We start from the raw sequence: 18,681 nt of genomic DNA on the forward strand, positions 1-18,681 counted from the left end.
AGGTGACAGTGCCTGGGGCTCCCCCTGCTCTACTCCTCTACCCTGGAAAATAAAAAGTTTTATGAATATTTAAATTCTTTTACATTGAGTTGGTGTGTTGCCGCCAGTTTATGCAAGCAGTAAGCCTCTCGGGCCATCATTTACACTGATTTTAGAACAGCTACTGGGGTTTTAGTAATGCGAGGTTCTCAAAAAACATGCAAATCCCTAATATGCTCATGGCTGAAAACATAAACTAGATCAATAACACCTCTGCATGTTGTGACAAAGAGTGTGAAAACAATAGTGCAGGACTCGGAGAGCTGAGGTGTGACTGTAAAACATTAACAGAATTCAACACTGACTTTGAAATGATGGTGTGTGGTTGTGCAGTACAGTGAATATCCACTAGATAGAGACATTCTATTGATCACAGACTCAAAGTCCCAGCAGTCTTTAACACAGTATGAGGCTCCAGTAAAGACACTTTTAGTGGTGTATTTGACTGAAAATGAAATGACTGCTGGTGTTTGTAAACTACAAAATACGTAAACATTAATATTAATTTTATTTAAAATTATATGTGAAGATATTTCTATGAAAAGTGAATGTAAAAAATCTGTCAAATTAAAGAATATAGCTGTAGTACCAGTAAGTTTGAAAAGCTAACATAGAAACATAATTTATCTTTAATTACTCTAACTCCCGTCTTGCTAACACATGGCAGAACACACACAGAAACCTATTTAGAAACTAAAGATGCTTCAAAGGAACCACAATATTGATTACTTTCAATGAAAAACTAAACAAAACACAATCAACAAACTTAATACTTAAAAACTGCATTTCCCAATAATATCTATCAGCACTGGCAGACAAACACACCAGGCCTGCACTACAGCTATCTTCACTTTCTTCTCAGTTCTTCTTATTCATTCTAAGCAGATTGTTTTATAGTCAGAAGGCATAAAAAACAACAACTTTGATTTAAGACTGTGCTGTTGATGTGCTTTGTGCATTGTACTGTGGAACAAAGGAAGTAAAAGAGCTGCTCAAAGTGGGAAAAATAAAACTAATTGTGGATGCTGGTGAATCACCACAGAAACAAACAACAGTTAGATTTTTTTGGAGCCAAAAATATCCTTTGCTCCAAGGTCTAAGATGCAAATTGGTCCTCACATTAATAGACCTACAAACACACACACACACACACACACACACACACACACACACACTGTTCTGCAAATATCCTTCCCCGTCTGTCATGCCATAAAAACGTTACTGTTTTGAACATAAAGTTTATACAAGAAAGCCTCCTGGAGTTGTAATCCCTCAAATTTAGAATAGGCACCATAGCCCAGATGGACCAGTACCATCTCTGCAGCGACGCAGCAAATGAAGAACAATACCACCCAAACAATTACAATGGTACAGAGTGTCGCTGTCTGTGGTGCTGAACAGCACTTCAGGACCATGGAGAGCACACAGCCCTATAGATCTGTTCATGTTTCCAAACTGCTCATTAGGAACAGTTAAAAAGACCACAATCCCAACACAGCATGCACACAGTAGGTTCTATGTGATGTAATAGTGCAGCATTGGTCTTTATGCTAAGATTAGACAGAGCAGCCACAAAAAGGCAGCACAGAAACCAAACTTTTTCTTCTTAAAAAGACGAAACATGTCCAATAATGTGTTTCTATATACGTTGGCCTTATTGTATTCTAAAATATTTGGAAGACTGTGACTGTGACTGACTCAACAAAGCTGGCTAGCTGCTATCCTTGATTTCTAGTGAAATATCCATATTTGTGTCTGGCAAGCACTTCCACTGAGCCTATTTCTCCTGTGGGAGCCCCCCTGCTGTGGCTCCATGGATTTACCTTATAAGTTATAACAGTAAAACTAACAATAACCACTGCCAGCCTGACTGTGTGTGTGCAAAAAATAACAACATAAAAAACCCAACACAGTAGGCTCTTGGTATAACAGGGCAGAGGGAAAAAAACACACTGTTAATGACATTTTGTACAACTTCCTCATGTTTGCTGGCTTTATCATGCTTGTATGGCCATTTTGAAACGCTACCGAGTCTTTTATGAAGGAATAAAAAGTAATCCAGTGGGGATCAGTGCCGCACCTTCCCTGGAGGGGATAAGTAGTTTAGAGAGTGGATGGATGATTGAATTCAATTAATGTCTTTAGAGAAATTTTCAAAAATTGCTTGCGGCACTCAGTTAGAACAAATCCTGTTGCAAATAGACTCTGTAAAAACAGAACATTAGTATAAACATTTTCAAGTCCCCCCCCCATATGACTCTAAAACAAGGTTTTAAAGACAATATTTTCTACATAATATTATCACTAACGGGATCTTTAACTTCAGAAATGTACAAAACATAACTGCATTCTGCATTAATAATTGGAACACATTTCTCCACACTAATTGCAGTTTTTCCACTTTTATAACAAGATTCTAAACTTTCACAATCAGATAATAGACTAAAAATTCAAATGTAGTTACATGTATAATGCAATACTGGAGGGAAATCTCAGCAACACCACACACACACACACACACACACGCACACACACGCACACAAACACAACCACCCACTGTCGCATAAATACGAGACCCACAGCTAGATTCCAAAACAAGTTTTTATTGGCCAATTTACAGAAAGTGCTGTAGTGACCATTCCAAAGGAAAACAGACCAAAGAGTCCAGAAATAAAAAGAAAACTAAAAAAACAAAAAACTTTTACACATTATACAAGGTTTCCATGTTAATTTCACCGTCCTCCTCTTCTAAAACAAACGTCAGGACAACATTAGGGCTCGGGCTGATGCAAAATCCAACAAGGGTTCCAGTGGGAAAAGGGGGGGGTGCAAGGAGGGAGGTGACGTCACAAGACTAGGTGTCACAGTAGATGAGGAAACTCTTAAACAACATATGAGATCTTTACATGAACATAGAGCTACAGTATACACATACAGTAGGTTCTCCCACAGCTACACCCACAGGACAGCTGTCAAAGGCTCACTAGGTTAGAGGAGGAAACGTTCCAGTGTTTGTGACTTTAACCAAACTTTGATTCATCGGCGGCCAACTGTTACTATCAGCCACACGTAACAAGACTTTCTGTTGTTTGTGGATTGTTTGCTATCGAACGTTACAGGCAGACTGGATTCGGGATGGCCACAGAGATTAATGCCCTTTCACTTCAAGGTGAAGAAACCTTCGACTGGGTTATCTGATTACGTCAAATGTGACACTGCCAAATGTATTTCACTTCTCGGTCCTTTTATCTTAAAGTTGCACCAGGCAGCTTCACAATTCGGTGGCCCCCGGTGCTGCTAATGAAGTGGGATTTATGTAATGTGACATCAGCCCTAGAACTAAATGGCTTTCATTAATGCTGCATTTCATCCAAAAGTAGAAGTTTTGAAAGTGTAACTGCAGTGTCTGTGCATTCTTCTAATCCAAGAAAACAAACAGGAAAAGTAAGTTTTCCTTGCCTACACATGGAACAGCGGTGTCAGTGATGTCTGGCACGATTAGCTAGCTACTTTTGGAATGAAATTGATCAAATAAAGGTACTTTAGGAGATTATGGATATAAAAGGAATGCTGAGTGGCACAATGTGGTGCTGATGATGATCTGAAAATGACTTGTACTTTGGCTGGGGCGCCCAATATTTTTTTCCACTTGAGAGCAGCCTAACCATATGAAAACAACACTGACATCACCAGCCAATCTGGCAAACGTCCAAAATCCAATATTCACTTTGCTTTCAGCTCTTTAGCTAAGTGCTAAGTGAAATGCTCCACTATATTCACCAGCTAGTTGCTAACTTTGTGGGTCTGCTGTACAGTGGTTTTATCAGAGCTTTCTCACTGTAAACAGCGGCTGTTGCTACTAGACATTAAGTTAAACGATGAGACTGAACTAAAACAATAAAGCTGCTAGTTGTAAAACCAAAACAATGACCTAAAAGACATTAAAACTCTCTGCAGAGTTGAGAGGAACTTCAGAGTTGGCTGAAAACTCTCTGGGTTCGTTACTACCTCTCATTTTACATGTAGTGATTTGAGCCATTGTGAATATAAAAATATTGATTAGTGCAGCTTTAATGTTCATCATACAGGCTTGCCAACACAACACATAATTATTTTAGTTAATTTTTATTTTATTATATTTATATATAATTTATTATAGTTATAGTTTAGTATTAAAAAATAGGGTGCATTCTTACATATTTGAGCCTTTCTTTTTTGTTGAATTTGTTTATAATAATTATTCCAGTGATGTTTTTTTTTAAATGTTCTGTTGATTTGTGTGTAGTGTTATATTTTGAGATGTTTATTTTTCTACTCTAAAATGTTCCACTCTAATATTCTCTCACTGTAATAAAAGTATAATAATGATCCCATTTTTAAAATTAAAATATTGATACTGGTATTGGACATCCAAAATCCAGTATTGGTCACGTGCATCTACTGACTTTGCTACTTCAAATTCCAACATAAAGAGCCAGTCCCATTGCACATCCCTACATAGAAATGTGAATTTTTCACCTCTCTGCAATGCAGTATGAATGACTAGTAGGATTGGAATTAATAGTGACGCTTATTTTCAATGAGTGCTTCCTGTTCAGGGCCTAGCTGCCGTGACCACACCTGAGACTAAAATCTAATTTGGGCAAGTCTTGCAGGCTTTATATGAAGAGTGAGGGGAATATTTTCTCTGTTGCATCCCTCCTGTATGATGTGTAAGACCGGTGCCTCTTTACACAAACATCTTGCCTAGTGCAGCTTTAACTGACCCAGTCACTATGAAGGCAGTGGCACATCCATCCTAACAAACCCAACTCGCAGTCAGCTGGAATGATATGAACACTGAGCTAGAAACACACACAGAGGACTGAGGGGTCAGTTCAGTAAAGACTCCTGCAGGCTAAGGGTTCAGGGTACATACATACATATGAGGAGGTGGCATGTTTGTTGTGTACAGGTGGAGAGGAGGGGGATTCTGGGTGGAGGAAGTGGTGTTAAGGGGTGGGGTGGGTCACCTACTATACTCACTATTTACAAGAAAGGAGTGTATAAAAATTTACAAGGAGACTCCTCTGTCTTTCCCGAAAACCCAGAACTCAGAACCCCCTGGCTAGTTCAGCATGACTACACACAGATCTTTTTTTTTTTGTTTCTTTTTGAGTACCATTGAAAATATGCTATTTCTGTAAAATCACCTGGCTTTGCCACATAGGCTAGAATAAAGACTGATAAACAACATGAAGTATACAAACCAAAAATAGTCGTTTGCAACTCAGTTTTCTTAAATAAAGACTGTTTTGCATTTTCATGGAACTTCAAAATTCTCACTGTGGAATTTGAGACATCAAACTGAATGTGGGTTGCAGAGTGTAGTCGCAAAAATGGGATTCAAACAACGTTATTTCACTACAGATCGTAGCTGTGGTTTAGACTGGAATGGGAGAGAGATCACTGGAGGAAAAAACAGCTTTCAGGGATGACCTAAATTTTGCAAGCTGTCCCTTTAAGAAGGATGATAGCCATTTGATTGACGAGCAGTTTTAGTGTGATTATTTTTTTATCAGCTGTATAAAACAGGTTTTCTGACAAGGCTAAAGTTAAATCATTGCTCTGTGTGTTTGTTTATGTGTGTGTGTGTGTGTGTGTGTTCTTCCAGTAGGGGGAGATATGACCTCATTTTTAGAGCATCAACATCACATAAAGTCTTTTTGTTTCAACCAACTGATTTGAGGTTTCAGTATGGACGTGTGTGTGCGTGTGTGTGCGTGTGTGTGCGTGTGTGTGCGTGTGTGTGTGTGTGTGTGTGTGTGTGTGTGTGTGTGTGAGTGACTGTGAATATGTGTGTTTCAATAAGATATTGTTGTTTTGTCCCAGTTTTGGCCCTTCTTGCTCTGGCGCTGCATCCTGGGTAGCTGGACGTCCACGTCCTCCTCGCTGTCGTCTGACTCAGCGCTGGTGATGTCATCCTCCTCCTCTTCTTCGTCGTCGTCGTCGTCCTCCTCCTCCTCTTCTTCCTCCTCTTCCTCGCTGGCCTCCTCCTCTGCAGCCTGGGGCTCCTCCAGGTTCTGTGGTGACAAATATTCAAAGAGTTCCAGAAACCAAATGATCAGAAATGAGTTTTGAAAGCAAGAAATCAAAGTAATTCTCATTTAATTCCTAATGTGAAAGCAGAGAATGGAGATTCCAGTCACTAACACCAAGTCCATTTCATTTATCCCCCTTTTCCCCTCCCTGACAGCATCCTCCCACACTCCTCCAATCCCCCGCCCTCCTACCTCCATCGGGTTGACTGTGATTGTCAGAGCAGAGTCGTCCCAGGTCACGTCCGCCTCTTTAGCTGTCTCTGCTAGCTTGACCTCCTGCTGGTGGGTCAGGTGGATGCGGTAGATGCCCAGCACCACAACCACCACCAGAGCAGCGATACACATCACAATTACCACGGTGGCAGCACTCGGCACGCCTGAGACGAGAGAGGAGAGTGAGAGGTGAGCGAAATGGAATTCGGGCTGATCTTTGGAAAAAGGAGCAGGAAAAAGCATAGCAATCATCCCAAAGTTGCCTCAATAAGTTACTATGCTAAAATTCATATATATATACATATATATATATATGTATATATATAGACCATCCCTGCCTACGTCTTTCACACAGCCTTTCCAAGCCCAAGTAATGCTGGCTGTTTTCAGTCAGGCTGTAGATGAATGTATTGTTTTTCTCGTGTTGTTGTAGTTAAGGCCTTTTTTTTTTTTAACTGTTTTTATGGTTATCTGGTCCCTTGGGTATTGAATGCCTTTTGTGATGGCATATTGATTTTTTTATTTTCTTTCTTATGTTATTGTGCGAGAGGCCTTTATAACCTTTAAGTACGATGGGCACTATGTTGATGATTGTGATCTTTAATTACTGTGACAGCCTATTGATTTTTGTATAATGTCATTTTTTGGCAATACTGGCCTGCTTTCACTGAATTTTTGTGACAACACTGATCAATACCTTTTTTTCTAGCCGTGCCAGCAGCATGACTCTAGGGGTGGACACATCAGTCTGTCAGTGTGTAAGTCTGTCCATCACTGTGGGCCAGACTGAAATATCTGAACAGCTGTTGATGGATTGCCATGAGATTTTGTTCAGACATTCATGTCCCCCTCAGGATGAATTGTAATAACTTTGTTGATCCCCTGACTCTCCAATGAGTGCCATTGTCAGGTAAAAACTTTGAGTTGTGGCAGCTGTGGCACAAGAGGTAGAGCGGGTCATTCGCTGATCTCACGGTTGGTGGTTCCATCTGCAGCTCCTCCTGTCCACTTGTCGATGTGTCCTTGGGCAAGATACTGAACACCAAACTGCTCCCGGTGCTCAAGCCAGCACCTTGCATTTAAAATTTCAGTTCGACCAATACTCTGGTTGGATGATATTCCTATCAGCCTCAACTGTACTTTGTGTTTAGCGCTAATTAACAAAAGCTAGCATGCTAACTCACAAAACTAAAATGGTGAACATGGTAAACATTATACCTGCGTAACACCAGCATCTTAGCATTGTCATGGTGAGCCAAGCCTTGAGTAACATCTTTGGGCTGTGAGGCGATTTTGGTGTAGTGGCTACAGTTGGTATAACAGGATCATGTGACTCATCACTAGCCCAAAAGACTTTTCTCCATGTCATTACAAAAGGAGTGGCTGTAAATCCATGCATGGGTTCGAGTGTCACAAACATGGAAGGCACCAGGATTTTATCTCTCCCACTGCTAAGGCAGAGCTTGACCAATACGTGGGGTGCTGAGAAAATAGTAAATTTTCATGACAAGAATATTCAACAAGACAGCTATAAGTCTAAAACAAGTGACTAGTATAAGTGACAAGTACAGACACAATTAATAACAACACAATACGTCCAAAATGCGACAACAGCATGAGGTACATTTATCGGATGGGATTGGGAACATGATTGCTGGTTATTAGCTTTTACATATTTCTTTATTTAACAATACGAAAATGCTTGACTGTGACGTTGCTATAGCACCATTGTGTAGCGATGTGCCTGGTCACAAATACCCTGAAATGGCTCTTTGTATGATCCAAATCGGATCAATTCAGTCCAGTAAAATTTGGAAAAGTTTAAGATTTTAAAAGATCTATATCATTTAATTATTTTGTGCCATTCTTGTGAGCGGTTCAGCATGGCAGACTCGGTAGAAGAGGACATGCCTCTTCTCTATCTCCATTATATAGATAAAAATGGCTCATTCTAAAGTAAAGAAAACACAATGATTCTTTTTTTCAGGTGATTATACAGTAATAAAAACATACCTATGAATATTATATTAAATTTCTGTCAATAGATCCTCCTAAATGTTACATACTGTACCTTTAAATGTTTGTAACATATGAATCCAAATATGATGTTTGACTACATTAATCCTACCAGAGGTTTTCACCTATTCTGTCATCAGTGAAAGAAATGTGCAAGAAAAAAACGTGGTAGATTGCCCCCGATACTTGCTCTGTATTTCAACATGTGCGATTTTTAAACTTGGCTCAGTGTAACTCTCATGGCTGCCGGTGTACAGAAGAAAGCACAATAACTTGCCTCATGTTTAAACTTTTAGTTGAATCTGGGTCCAAGGCCTACTCGATTGCATTCAGACAAATATGAGCTAAAAAAAAAAAAGCAGGAGGGATATAACTGAGCCGTGTGTAAACTACAGATTGTTTCAAATATATATATATATAAAAAAACTTAAACACATTTAATTTAGGTCTCAGAGCAGTACACGCCTGCAAAGATGTATCATAAGCCCTATTTAGGAGCATAACCACAACACACGTTGAGGGATTTCTCTTGATCTAAAATGTTTATTTCTTCTGCTCTGATCTCCAGCCTACTGAGATAACACAACTTCTCTGTGCCTGCCCTCTCTCCACTAGTCCCTGTTGGTGTGTGAGTGAGTGTGTGTGTGTGTTTAACGAGAGTGAGACTCACAGAGGACTCTTCAGATGATCATTTGATTCAGTCTAGTTCCCTAGATTTTCACACTAAATCCACGGCCTTTGATCTTCCTCGCAGTGCTGCTTTGTGCAGCCCCTCAGAGTAACTTGGTTTCATGCGTGCACCACACACACACACACACACACACACACACACACACACACACACACACACACACACACTGACATTTCCCTTCTACTTTGTAAGCCACATACAGCATGATATCATCTAAAACACACACTCACATTTGCTAAAAACACATCATGGCAGAAAGTGCGACTGAAGATCTTTTTTTTTTAAATAAATTTTTTGCCATACATTTATTCCTTATTTGAAACCACCCACCACCCTCTCTGCTCATCTGACCTCCTTTTCAAACTCACACACACACACACACACCCCTCCCAACTCTCTGGGCTGTTAACAGCATTGGCCACTGAACTCTCCAGGACTCTAAGTAGAATCCATTAGTTTTGTTGAGTCTGATGAATAATTAAATATGGTGTGGTAGATTAAGACCAATGTCTCTCTCCTCAACATGTTCTCTTTACTTCAGATGACTGGTATTCACCAAGGGGGGGGGAATAATAAGCCTGCTGCATCATTTGAGAGGGAGTTTACACTGCTCTCTTTCACTGAGGACCTCTGTGCGAGAACAGCAGTCTGATGAACGGAACGATAAACAAACTAGAAAGCAAAACCAGAGCGTTCCCTTGGATCCAGCCATGTTCACCCCAGGATGGATAGCTGACATAAAAACTCTTCACAGCCTCTCTTCTTTTTTTTATACAACTGGGCCTGATTCCCAGCAGTTCTCCCTTCATCTGTGAGCGTTTCCAAGTGCCAATCACTGTTTTGTCAAGTCATCATTTGCATTTTTCAAAATGTATGTTTAGATATTTATATATATATATACATATATTTTATAGTGTGCCAGAAGAGTCATATCTACTCATGTTGTCTTTAAAAGCAACCCTTTCCACCTTCAGATAATCTTATTTTACATCGTGGTAACCCTTTATTTGGATACTCCACCCAGAGATAGTTTGTAGAGTATTTGTAATATTTCAACTGTTTCGCTTTGTCTGTAGTTGTTTAACAGATTATCTATTAGTATATGTGACAATTCACACATTAACATACCCAACACCAAGATGCTTTTTGTGCCTAAACCTAACCAACCCGTAACCACTGTGGCGTAATATCAGAAAACGGTTGTTGAATCTCAAGTAATAAGTTGTTGCGATCACAACAATTAAATTCAACCAATCCCAGTGAGTGCGCAATGTTTCACACAGATTTGACTAATCAGTGTAGCTTCCTGTACAGACTCACTCTGTTTCTAGTTGTGAAGATGCAGACCATGCAGACAGGAAGGCTAACATCTCACATTCCTGTCCAAACAGTCTGACCATCAAACTGTCAACTATTTATGACATATTTACTTTCTCCTATGATTTCATTGCAAAAAGATCTCCCAAAACATCACATCATGCATCGCAAGTTTTAAAAAGCTGTCAATAAGTCAGGCATCTTAAGTCACAATAATCCCCCAAAAAACCCACGAAATCCTGGAGGCACTGCCAATAAACATTGTTAATGCTTTACAAATTGCATAATTATGTACTGTAATACACTTTTTGTTTGTACTTGCTTTCTCCCAGCTCAAGTTGTCTACAGATGCTTTTACTTTGGTTGGACATTTACTACATTTCCCAGAATGCTGCTTGACAACCTCTAAAGCATTGGCATAAACTCAGCTGTAGTGACAGTAGGCATCAAGAAAAAGCATGAGTCATGGGTCTTACTCGGAACACAAGTTTCAAGTTGAAAAAAAGGGGGAAAAAAACTTTTGGCAGAAAAAGCAGCAAACACCAAAACCTGCCTTTTATACCAGTGTTTTAAATCCCACATATTCAAAGGCAATACTATTTAATCTGGACCCAGAACAGAATTTTGCTTGAAAGTCACACATTGCTCTCACATAACATTACCTGTCATCTTTTACCCACTAGCTGAAGTTAGCAACTTTGTTGCCTGAATGTGAAATGGCACCTTTAAAAATATTTGGTGCAAAGAAAAGGCAGGTTGGTGGTGAAAAGCTTGTGATTGAGGTTGGACGGAGAAAAACGTATTCATTCTACCCCAGAGCATTAGATTAGGTGGCCCATTTGAGCAACTTTTTCATTTTAGTGTGCAGTTAAAATTTGTTTTGGACAGGTTGTGAAAATCAGGGCTACTTTTTGTACAATTTGAGCAGTTTCCACCTATGAAAAGTCACACTGTACTCCAATACAGCAATCCCTCCTCTCCTATGATTAGTTTCACATTGAACCTTTTTTTCCTGTTCAAATTATTATTTGGGCATAGCTCTGTGATAAAATACTTTGAATATTATTGTGAGAAATATTCACTCTGTTCAAATAAGTGAGGACTTTTAAACCTTTAATATACCAGGTTGAGAATAGAACACATTAAATAATAAACCAGACAATTAGTTTATGGAGGACTTAGAGACTCTAAATTAGTATGTGTTTTCTTACCTGAGCTGTGGTTGGGGTACAGGTCATGTATCATGGACGGATGATGGACCACCTGCATGTACTGAGGTGGCGCTACCATGTGATTGACATGTTCCCCGGATTCTGAACTGTGCAGCACGCTCACCTGTTTGGGAACAGATGGAGGAGAAGTGATGATTTTGGAATCCATTCAGTCTCATACAGATTATATATTCCAGACAGGTATAAAGTAAAGATTTTAGAGTGAGTCCAGGAGAAATGAGAAAGTGAACGTATTTATACCTATTGGGGACAAGGTCAGCTACAGGAAGGAAGGTGAAATGTAAACTAGATTCGTCGACGCTCTCCAAGGTTCAAACTATGTCTGGTGAAACATTTTGTTTGCTCCAAGTAAACACAGAGAATGTATAAATAAGTCAAACAGACCAGTGACAGAAACAAACAGTGATACATTGAGCTGATTTTGGCATTCATCATAAGAGCTATGTATTACAGGTGGAGTGCGTGTGAATGCTTCTGCCTGCCAGAGCAGCCTGATTCACTGTCAAACTGTTCTTTAGGAGAAGTGCTCAATGTTGAAGCATGTCCTCTTTTTATATGTTGAACCAGGCTGTGCGGTGTGTGTCTACCTGCTGTCGAAGGTGTACTTATGCACCAAAATCTGAGGTCTTCGGTTGTTTTGGAGTGAGGGTAATAAACAGATTGTTCATAAAATTTTCATCAAACAGTCTTCATTAAATTGAGCCTGAGTGTGGAATTGCATATCGAGTTAGAGGTTTTTTTGTGTGTCGTGTTTCAGTTGCTGTTTTCCAAGAGACGTATTGCCACTAAGGGTGAAAGTGATGCTACTGGAATGGTTGCTGCAGTTCATTTCTAAATGTGCTCTGAGAATGAAAGTGTTGCCAGACACCCAAGCTGAGTCAGCTCACTCACTTTGCCAGTTCAAACACTTTGGTTCAGTTAGCTGTATGAGGCAGTATTGTCTCTCGTGACAACTATTACTATTGCTGACTATCAAAAGTGATATTAATGACTTTTTAAAACATTTTCCTTTTTGGCAACAACGTCTGTTACGTTAGAGCTACTTGTCAGCCCTAAAGACATCTTCTTACATTTGCACTCCTTTTAGGAGTGCTTGGAACATGTATCTTAAAGTGCGGGTAGGTGGGTTGGATCTGCCATCTTTATTTCCACCAATATGTCACATGAAGCTGACTAAACTGAAAGCACACGGATAGCTGCATTGACTTAAATTATGTTGGTGATGCCTCAAATACCATTTAAAAATGTTCGTATGGTCTTACTGTCAAGCAGTGTTGCATAATTTATAACCTCTAAAAGATACTGAATGTATTTAACATTTACACTCTAAAAACTGTATCATATAGTGATAAATCTGCATCACTGTTGACCTTTAAAAACCCACATCAGTCAAGCTGTAGTTCACACTGACCTCCAGGTTGAACTCGTTGCTGGTATAGCGTCCGTTGAGCTCTGAGCAGGTGAGGCGAAACCTTCTCTCTGTTAGTTGTCCGGGCCGCCAGTTATAGTAACGCACCTGTCGGATCACCTGTTCATAGTTGGACATAGAGTCCACACCTTTGGAAAGAGGCAGGGACAGCAGAGGGTTGTTAGAGATGATTATGTAGAGAAAGAGAAAGAGAAGGGGAAAGGTGGAGGATAGAAATAACATGGTGGATGGTTGAACTGAATCTATGGACGTGTCAAAGGGAGAGTTGCTGTTGTTACAATAGTAGCAGTGGACCAAGTGTTGTTATCATGGTGACCAACTGGCTAAGAACACACCACAAGTAACTTTGGTGTGGTTACCATAGTAACCTACCATATATGGACATGCCAGAGGTGGAGTTGGTGGCGTCGAGATGTTTCCCGAGCAGAGTGCTGCGCTGCAGTTGGAGGGACTCCTGCTCCGGCATCAGCTCCTCCCCCAACACCAGGATGTCACAGTAGTCCAAGTTATGAATAATCTCCTCCAGCACCCCGGGTCGATGTGCTACACACACACACAATGCATTGTTTCATCTGATTCATGGGAATGTGACCAAAAATAATTGAAATGTAAAATCTTTTCATGGTCTTGTTTAAAAGGTAAGTCATATTAGAACCATCAGTATTAAATTGAGACTGTTTTAAAAACTCCTTGTAGTACATTTAAGTTCAGGGACCTTCGTTCTCATAAAGCAACAAATATAGTAAATCAAATATACTGTCCCTAACAAGACCAGTGTGATTGTATGTACTTTTAATTGCCAAGTTTGTGTAAGAAAACTCTGAACGCTTTGAAGAACCATAATTCAAACAGCATAGGACACAACACACCTGCTCCTACTCCCAAACTCCAATTATTCATCAACTCTCTGAACACAGACAGTGCCATGAGCTGCTGTGGTAATAAGTCCCATCAGACAGCTCCCATCACAGCAGTGCTGGGTGGCTGCTGGGGCTCTTCGACAGTCTGCTAAGCACTATCCTCCACCTCTCGCTGCTACCCAGCCTTCCCCCCCCCTGTACGCTCCCTGGAGAGGGAACCGGCTATGCCCATTTAACAGCTTCCCGATGGAGAAAGATAGATATGTGGTGTGTGCGTCTAGAGGAGGGCCTCTGGGGGAAAGGCAGAGATGAGGTGGAGAAAACGGGGGAGAGCGAGCACAACACGAAGGAGGAAAGCTCTGTTCCCTCGGTTTTGTTTTTATGTATGAAGGCATGTCTGTACATGTGCTCTTTAGTTCGGGGGGTTGTTGCTTTCAAAGAAAGGGGGCTTGCAGGGAACACTTTCATGCAGCTTTAAGTAGCTTTTTAGCCTCTGTTAGCTCATTGCCTTGGTTGAGTGGTTAGCAAAAAGGCTCTGATAAACCGTAAGCTACCTTCCCAGCAACAGCAACATTAGCGGCTAGCTGGTGAAAATGGTGGAGTATTTAGCTGCTAACGAGGCAGATATTTCCCCCAGGAGTTGGTAGAAAGCAGAACAGAGCTAAAAAGGCGGTGAATATTGGACTTAAATTGTCCGTTGGCCGAACACATGACTCGACTGCAAATGAAGGCAAACTTTGTATCTGCTGGATGTATAAGCAAATGTTTGCTAACACGTTAGCCAGAAACACATTGTTACAGCAATAATATGGCAGAGGAGTGGGTTTTTCAGCTCGTTGCCCCCAAGTGGCCAAAAATATCTATAATGATAATAACTGAAAATAAACTACTGTGACACCGTAACTGAGTCCATAAGCACAAACACACTGTTGGTCAGTTCAGTACTGTAGTGCAGTACAGGGTTTGGCTGCTACAGGCTTAACAGCTCTAGAATGACCAATAGCTTGTGGTGGCTAATGTTAGCTACGTTTTTTTTCCTGGTTACCTTCTGTGTAGACACTAACATTGCTGAGTTAGTTGGCTGGCTTTATTACGCTTGTGTTCAGCAACGCTACATTTCACAGCAGACCCACTATAATGTTAGTAAGTAAAAAGAAAAACAGAGAGGTTGTTTTTTCCTGCATTTGGTTCATTTCACTCAGCCCACCTTATGATGATGGCTTTAAAGAAACCAACAAAAAAATGTGGCCGCTGTTATATGAAGTCTTCAGATACCTTCCCAAAAATGAAAAACTTTGCTTTATTTGTCACATTTGCAGAACACATGCTATTACCTGTAAAACTGCCAGAATGTGAGATATTAGGAGGCCTATTATAGCCATCAGTACTCTTTCCCAATCAGTTTATTGGTTGATAAATCTTTTTTTTGTTCCAAACTATTTATGGTTGCAGTGGAGGCTTGTCACAGTTACCTACTCAATCTGGACTGTGTGTTGGCTTGCTTGGTGTTAAATGCTGCTTTGTCATGAATGGAGAGCTAAAAAAAAAAAAAAAAGGTGCAATAGCTGACACAAGCTAGTACGCACTAATAGAACAGCCTGAGTGCAGTTCTGTCCCAGGAACCGTTCCTCTGATCGTGCAGCCAACACTGATCTTAGAGCTACAGTGTGGGTGGCATGGCAAAAAAAAAAAAGAGAAAAGAAATTTCGAGCTGGGCTCCCTAGAAAGAGTTACAAAGAAGAGAGAAGAGATGGAGAGAGACTGGGAGAGCCACTGATGCAAGAGGGGATGGGAATAAAGGAAGAATTGGAAGCAAAATACAAAAACTTTACAGCAAAAGACAAGAGGAGGGAGAGAGAACAGAAGATGACCATGAAAGCAAATGGGTCAAGACATTAAGTATTAAAGATGATGCGTTAGAGAGAGAATTGATGACATTGAGTTTGAGTCTTGAAGAGATACTGTAGTATGAGCTGGAGAGAAGAATGAGGCAGTGCGGAGCAGGCTCAACAAAAAGACAAATGAATGACACAGAGAGACGTAGCAGAAGAGGGCGAGGGCGTGATTAACAGGGTCCAAAAGAAACTTACTGCATGCCCTGCAAAAGAAATATGTGATTTATCTCGAATCCTTTAAGACTCAAGAGAACACAAAATCTGCTCATTATGGAACTTCATCGTGCCTCCCTCTCCCACACACACTCTTTCCCCTCGTGTCTCTCCTCTCTTTCTTTCCATTTCTGTGTCTTTCTCTGGCTTCCAGCTAATCTCTTCCCCCCAGCTGCAGTCTCTATTTCAGCAACAGAGAGAGCTCCACCGACTCCTGAAAGCAATGCCACTTTCTGCTCTTCTTCCTTCGCCGCATTACGCACAATGGAGGGGTAAAACCTCCTTCTCGCTCTGCTTATCTGCTCCTAATTGGCTACGAGCGGCGGGGGGCCCGGGGCAGAGCCAGTCCGAGCCGGGCTGCTCCTGCCTCGGAGGTCAGATCATTGGACGAGTATAGAGCTGACGGGATTTAAATGTCATACTCATTTGCTGCTGGTCAAGGTAGTGCGACCCTGAGAATCAGTCTTGCGGTAGGTGCAGGTCTTATTCAGCAGGAGGGGGTCTGCAGGCCCAGATAGGAGAGTGTATGGCAGAAGTGGAGGGGCTAATACCTACAAACCTGGATGGAGTGGGATGGACTCTGCCGCAAGAAATTAGTGTAACATATTGGTGAGGCCGCCAGAGTTGCATGGAACAAAAGGCTCTAGCTTACACTGTAGATCGTATCGGAGGTGTTAAAATATAGCTGTATGTGCAAACCAGCGGTACATTTGCTCAAGTATTCTACAACTCAAGTTCAATTTTGACTACTTGAGAACTCCCATCGGATACTTTTTACTTCTCCACTAGGCTTCAATTATATGAAAGCTATATTAAGAAGTTACTTGTTAAGATTTTACATACAAAATATGCGGCCAGTATATTAAAAAAATCCTAACAGTGATGGTATTTTTACATTGAAAGTCCTCTCTTTTCATAACTCATTTTGAACCCTTTGGTGTATACATAAATGTAACCAATCAAAAGTGATCTAGCTGACCTCCATCATATAAAAGTCCATTTGATGAGTCGTAGATAGCTAGCAGAATGTGCAGAGGTTTGTTGGATCTCAGTCAGCAGGGCCTTTTGTTTACATTGTTTACATTCAAAGGAATGTGGTTGAGGTGTTATTGGCAGATAGAATAACTGAGATGAGGAAAGCATGGGTGAAGGCCAACAGTCCTCTACACAGCTTCACAATGTTGCTTGATGTTGTTATGTTCAGATAACTTCAGTATTACTGTGACTGAAGTGCAGGATCTGGATACTTCTTCCACCGCCGGTGCAATCACACAATGGGAACAGATGCACAGTACCTATGTATTACGCATGTACTGTTTGTGAATCACACAATCTCACGGATAACTTCTTCATTGGACTTTTGCTCCCTCTGAACAAGCAAATCTGGCAGCGTGAAAACAAAAGCACAACTTTTGTTTTGTCAAGTTCCCGCTGCATGCAGACGTACCAGATGAAAGAAACGCTGGCTGCTTCTGATTCGCAGTCTCCTGAGGCGTTATGAAATGTTCAGCTTTCTCTGACGGTTTATTTTGACGGCAAGACAGGTGGCACTGCATAGGCTATGGGACTTCATGAATGAGTGAGCACATTATCAATATGAAAAACTGCTGAAATATTTAGTCGACAGATTTCTACCTGCAGGGAGGTGTGTGTCGCCCACTCTGTGAGGTACACTCAGAATATGAGCTAGTTACTGAGAAAGTACCTGGTAAAAGTAAATTAGGTTATCATTTCCTGCAATTTAAAGTTTAAACCTTCAAAAGTAGTGACCAAAATATACTTTCAAAGAAAACGTCCTGTTGGACATGAAAATCAGTATGCTGCCTCAGGTTTTTTATTTTTCCCTTTTTTTCCCCCCAGTTTGAAATGATCTCTTCCCCCTGCACTGCAGTCCATGCTGAAGCTGGCTGATAATTTCTGCCTGGGTGTGTGGTAGATGAAAGGAGATCATGAATTTACACCAACCAGAACCAGTGGCTAATAAAAAAAACAATAAGGTACTGATCCCTCACTGGCTTCCCACCTAATGCCTTCTGTGTTCACAGGATTATTGTTCTCACACATCTTTTTGAACAGAATAAGATGTTTTTTTCCCACTTGTTTTTGGAACCAGTACCCTTAAATGAAAGCCTTATATAGCACAGAGGTGTGATAATCCATACCTGTGTGATGTACATTGACGTCTGCCCTGGTGACCGTGCTGATGATGTGGAGGTCCTGGAACAGAGCTATGCCTCCTGATGCTCCGAGGTCGGAGACCGGTCGATTCAGTCTCTCAAGTCCAGTGATGGTTATCCTGGGCTCACTGGGCTGCAACACCATCACCACTGCATCGATGTCTGGGATGGTGATACAAGTGTCTTCGCCAAAACACCTAGACATAGAGAGGTGAAGAAAGGCAAGAGAGTGAGAGCTGGATGACAAACTGTGATGTGGAAAAGCAAGCTGACAGTGCTGGCAGTGGTGTGGTTGTTCTTTTTGCTACAGCAGCTATGTTCAGGCATGGCATGAAGATATTGTTTGCCACTCTTCAGTCTAGCAAGCAACTGGTTTTGAAATTTCAAACACATCAACAAAGCCTGGAGCAGCATCAGATGCAGCTATATTGTTAAGCAGAGTCAGATGGAAGGCAGTGTAAAACTCCTACCTAACATGCAGTGTAATAAACATGGTTTTGGTGATTTGCAGGTCAAAAT

At 40.9% G+C, this 18,681-nt stretch overlaps 1 protein-coding gene across 1 annotated transcript in view; it reads right to left on the reverse strand.

Moving 5' to 3' along the window:
• Window positions 1–2,622: 2,622 nt before the first annotated feature.
• The window catches only part of LOC127362019 (calsyntenin-2-like), a 241,269-nt gene continuing 225,210 nt past the window's right edge, over window positions 2,623–18,681 (reverse strand). Inside the window, exons 12-17 of the mRNA XM_051397268.1 lie at window positions 18,148–18,359; window positions 13,390–13,560; window positions 13,000–13,145; window positions 11,568–11,691; window positions 6,312–6,496; window positions 2,623–6,101 (exon numbers count right to left, since the gene is read on the reverse strand). Of these exons, the coding sequence (XP_051253228.1) occupies window positions 5,883–6,101; window positions 6,312–6,496; window positions 11,568–11,691; window positions 13,000–13,145; window positions 13,390–13,560; window positions 18,148–18,359 (1,057 nt within the window). The 3' untranslated portion in view covers window positions 2,623–5,882. The remainder of the gene's footprint in view (window positions 6,102–6,311; window positions 6,497–11,567; window positions 11,692–12,999; window positions 13,146–13,389; window positions 13,561–18,147; window positions 18,360–18,681) is intronic.

Source organism: Dicentrarchus labrax, unplaced genomic scaffold (assembly GCF_905237075.1).
Source record: "Dicentrarchus labrax unplaced genomic scaffold, dlabrax2021, whole genome shotgun sequence".
In the NCBI taxonomy this organism is placed as follows: Eukaryota; Metazoa; Chordata; class Actinopteri; family Moronidae; genus Dicentrarchus; species Dicentrarchus labrax.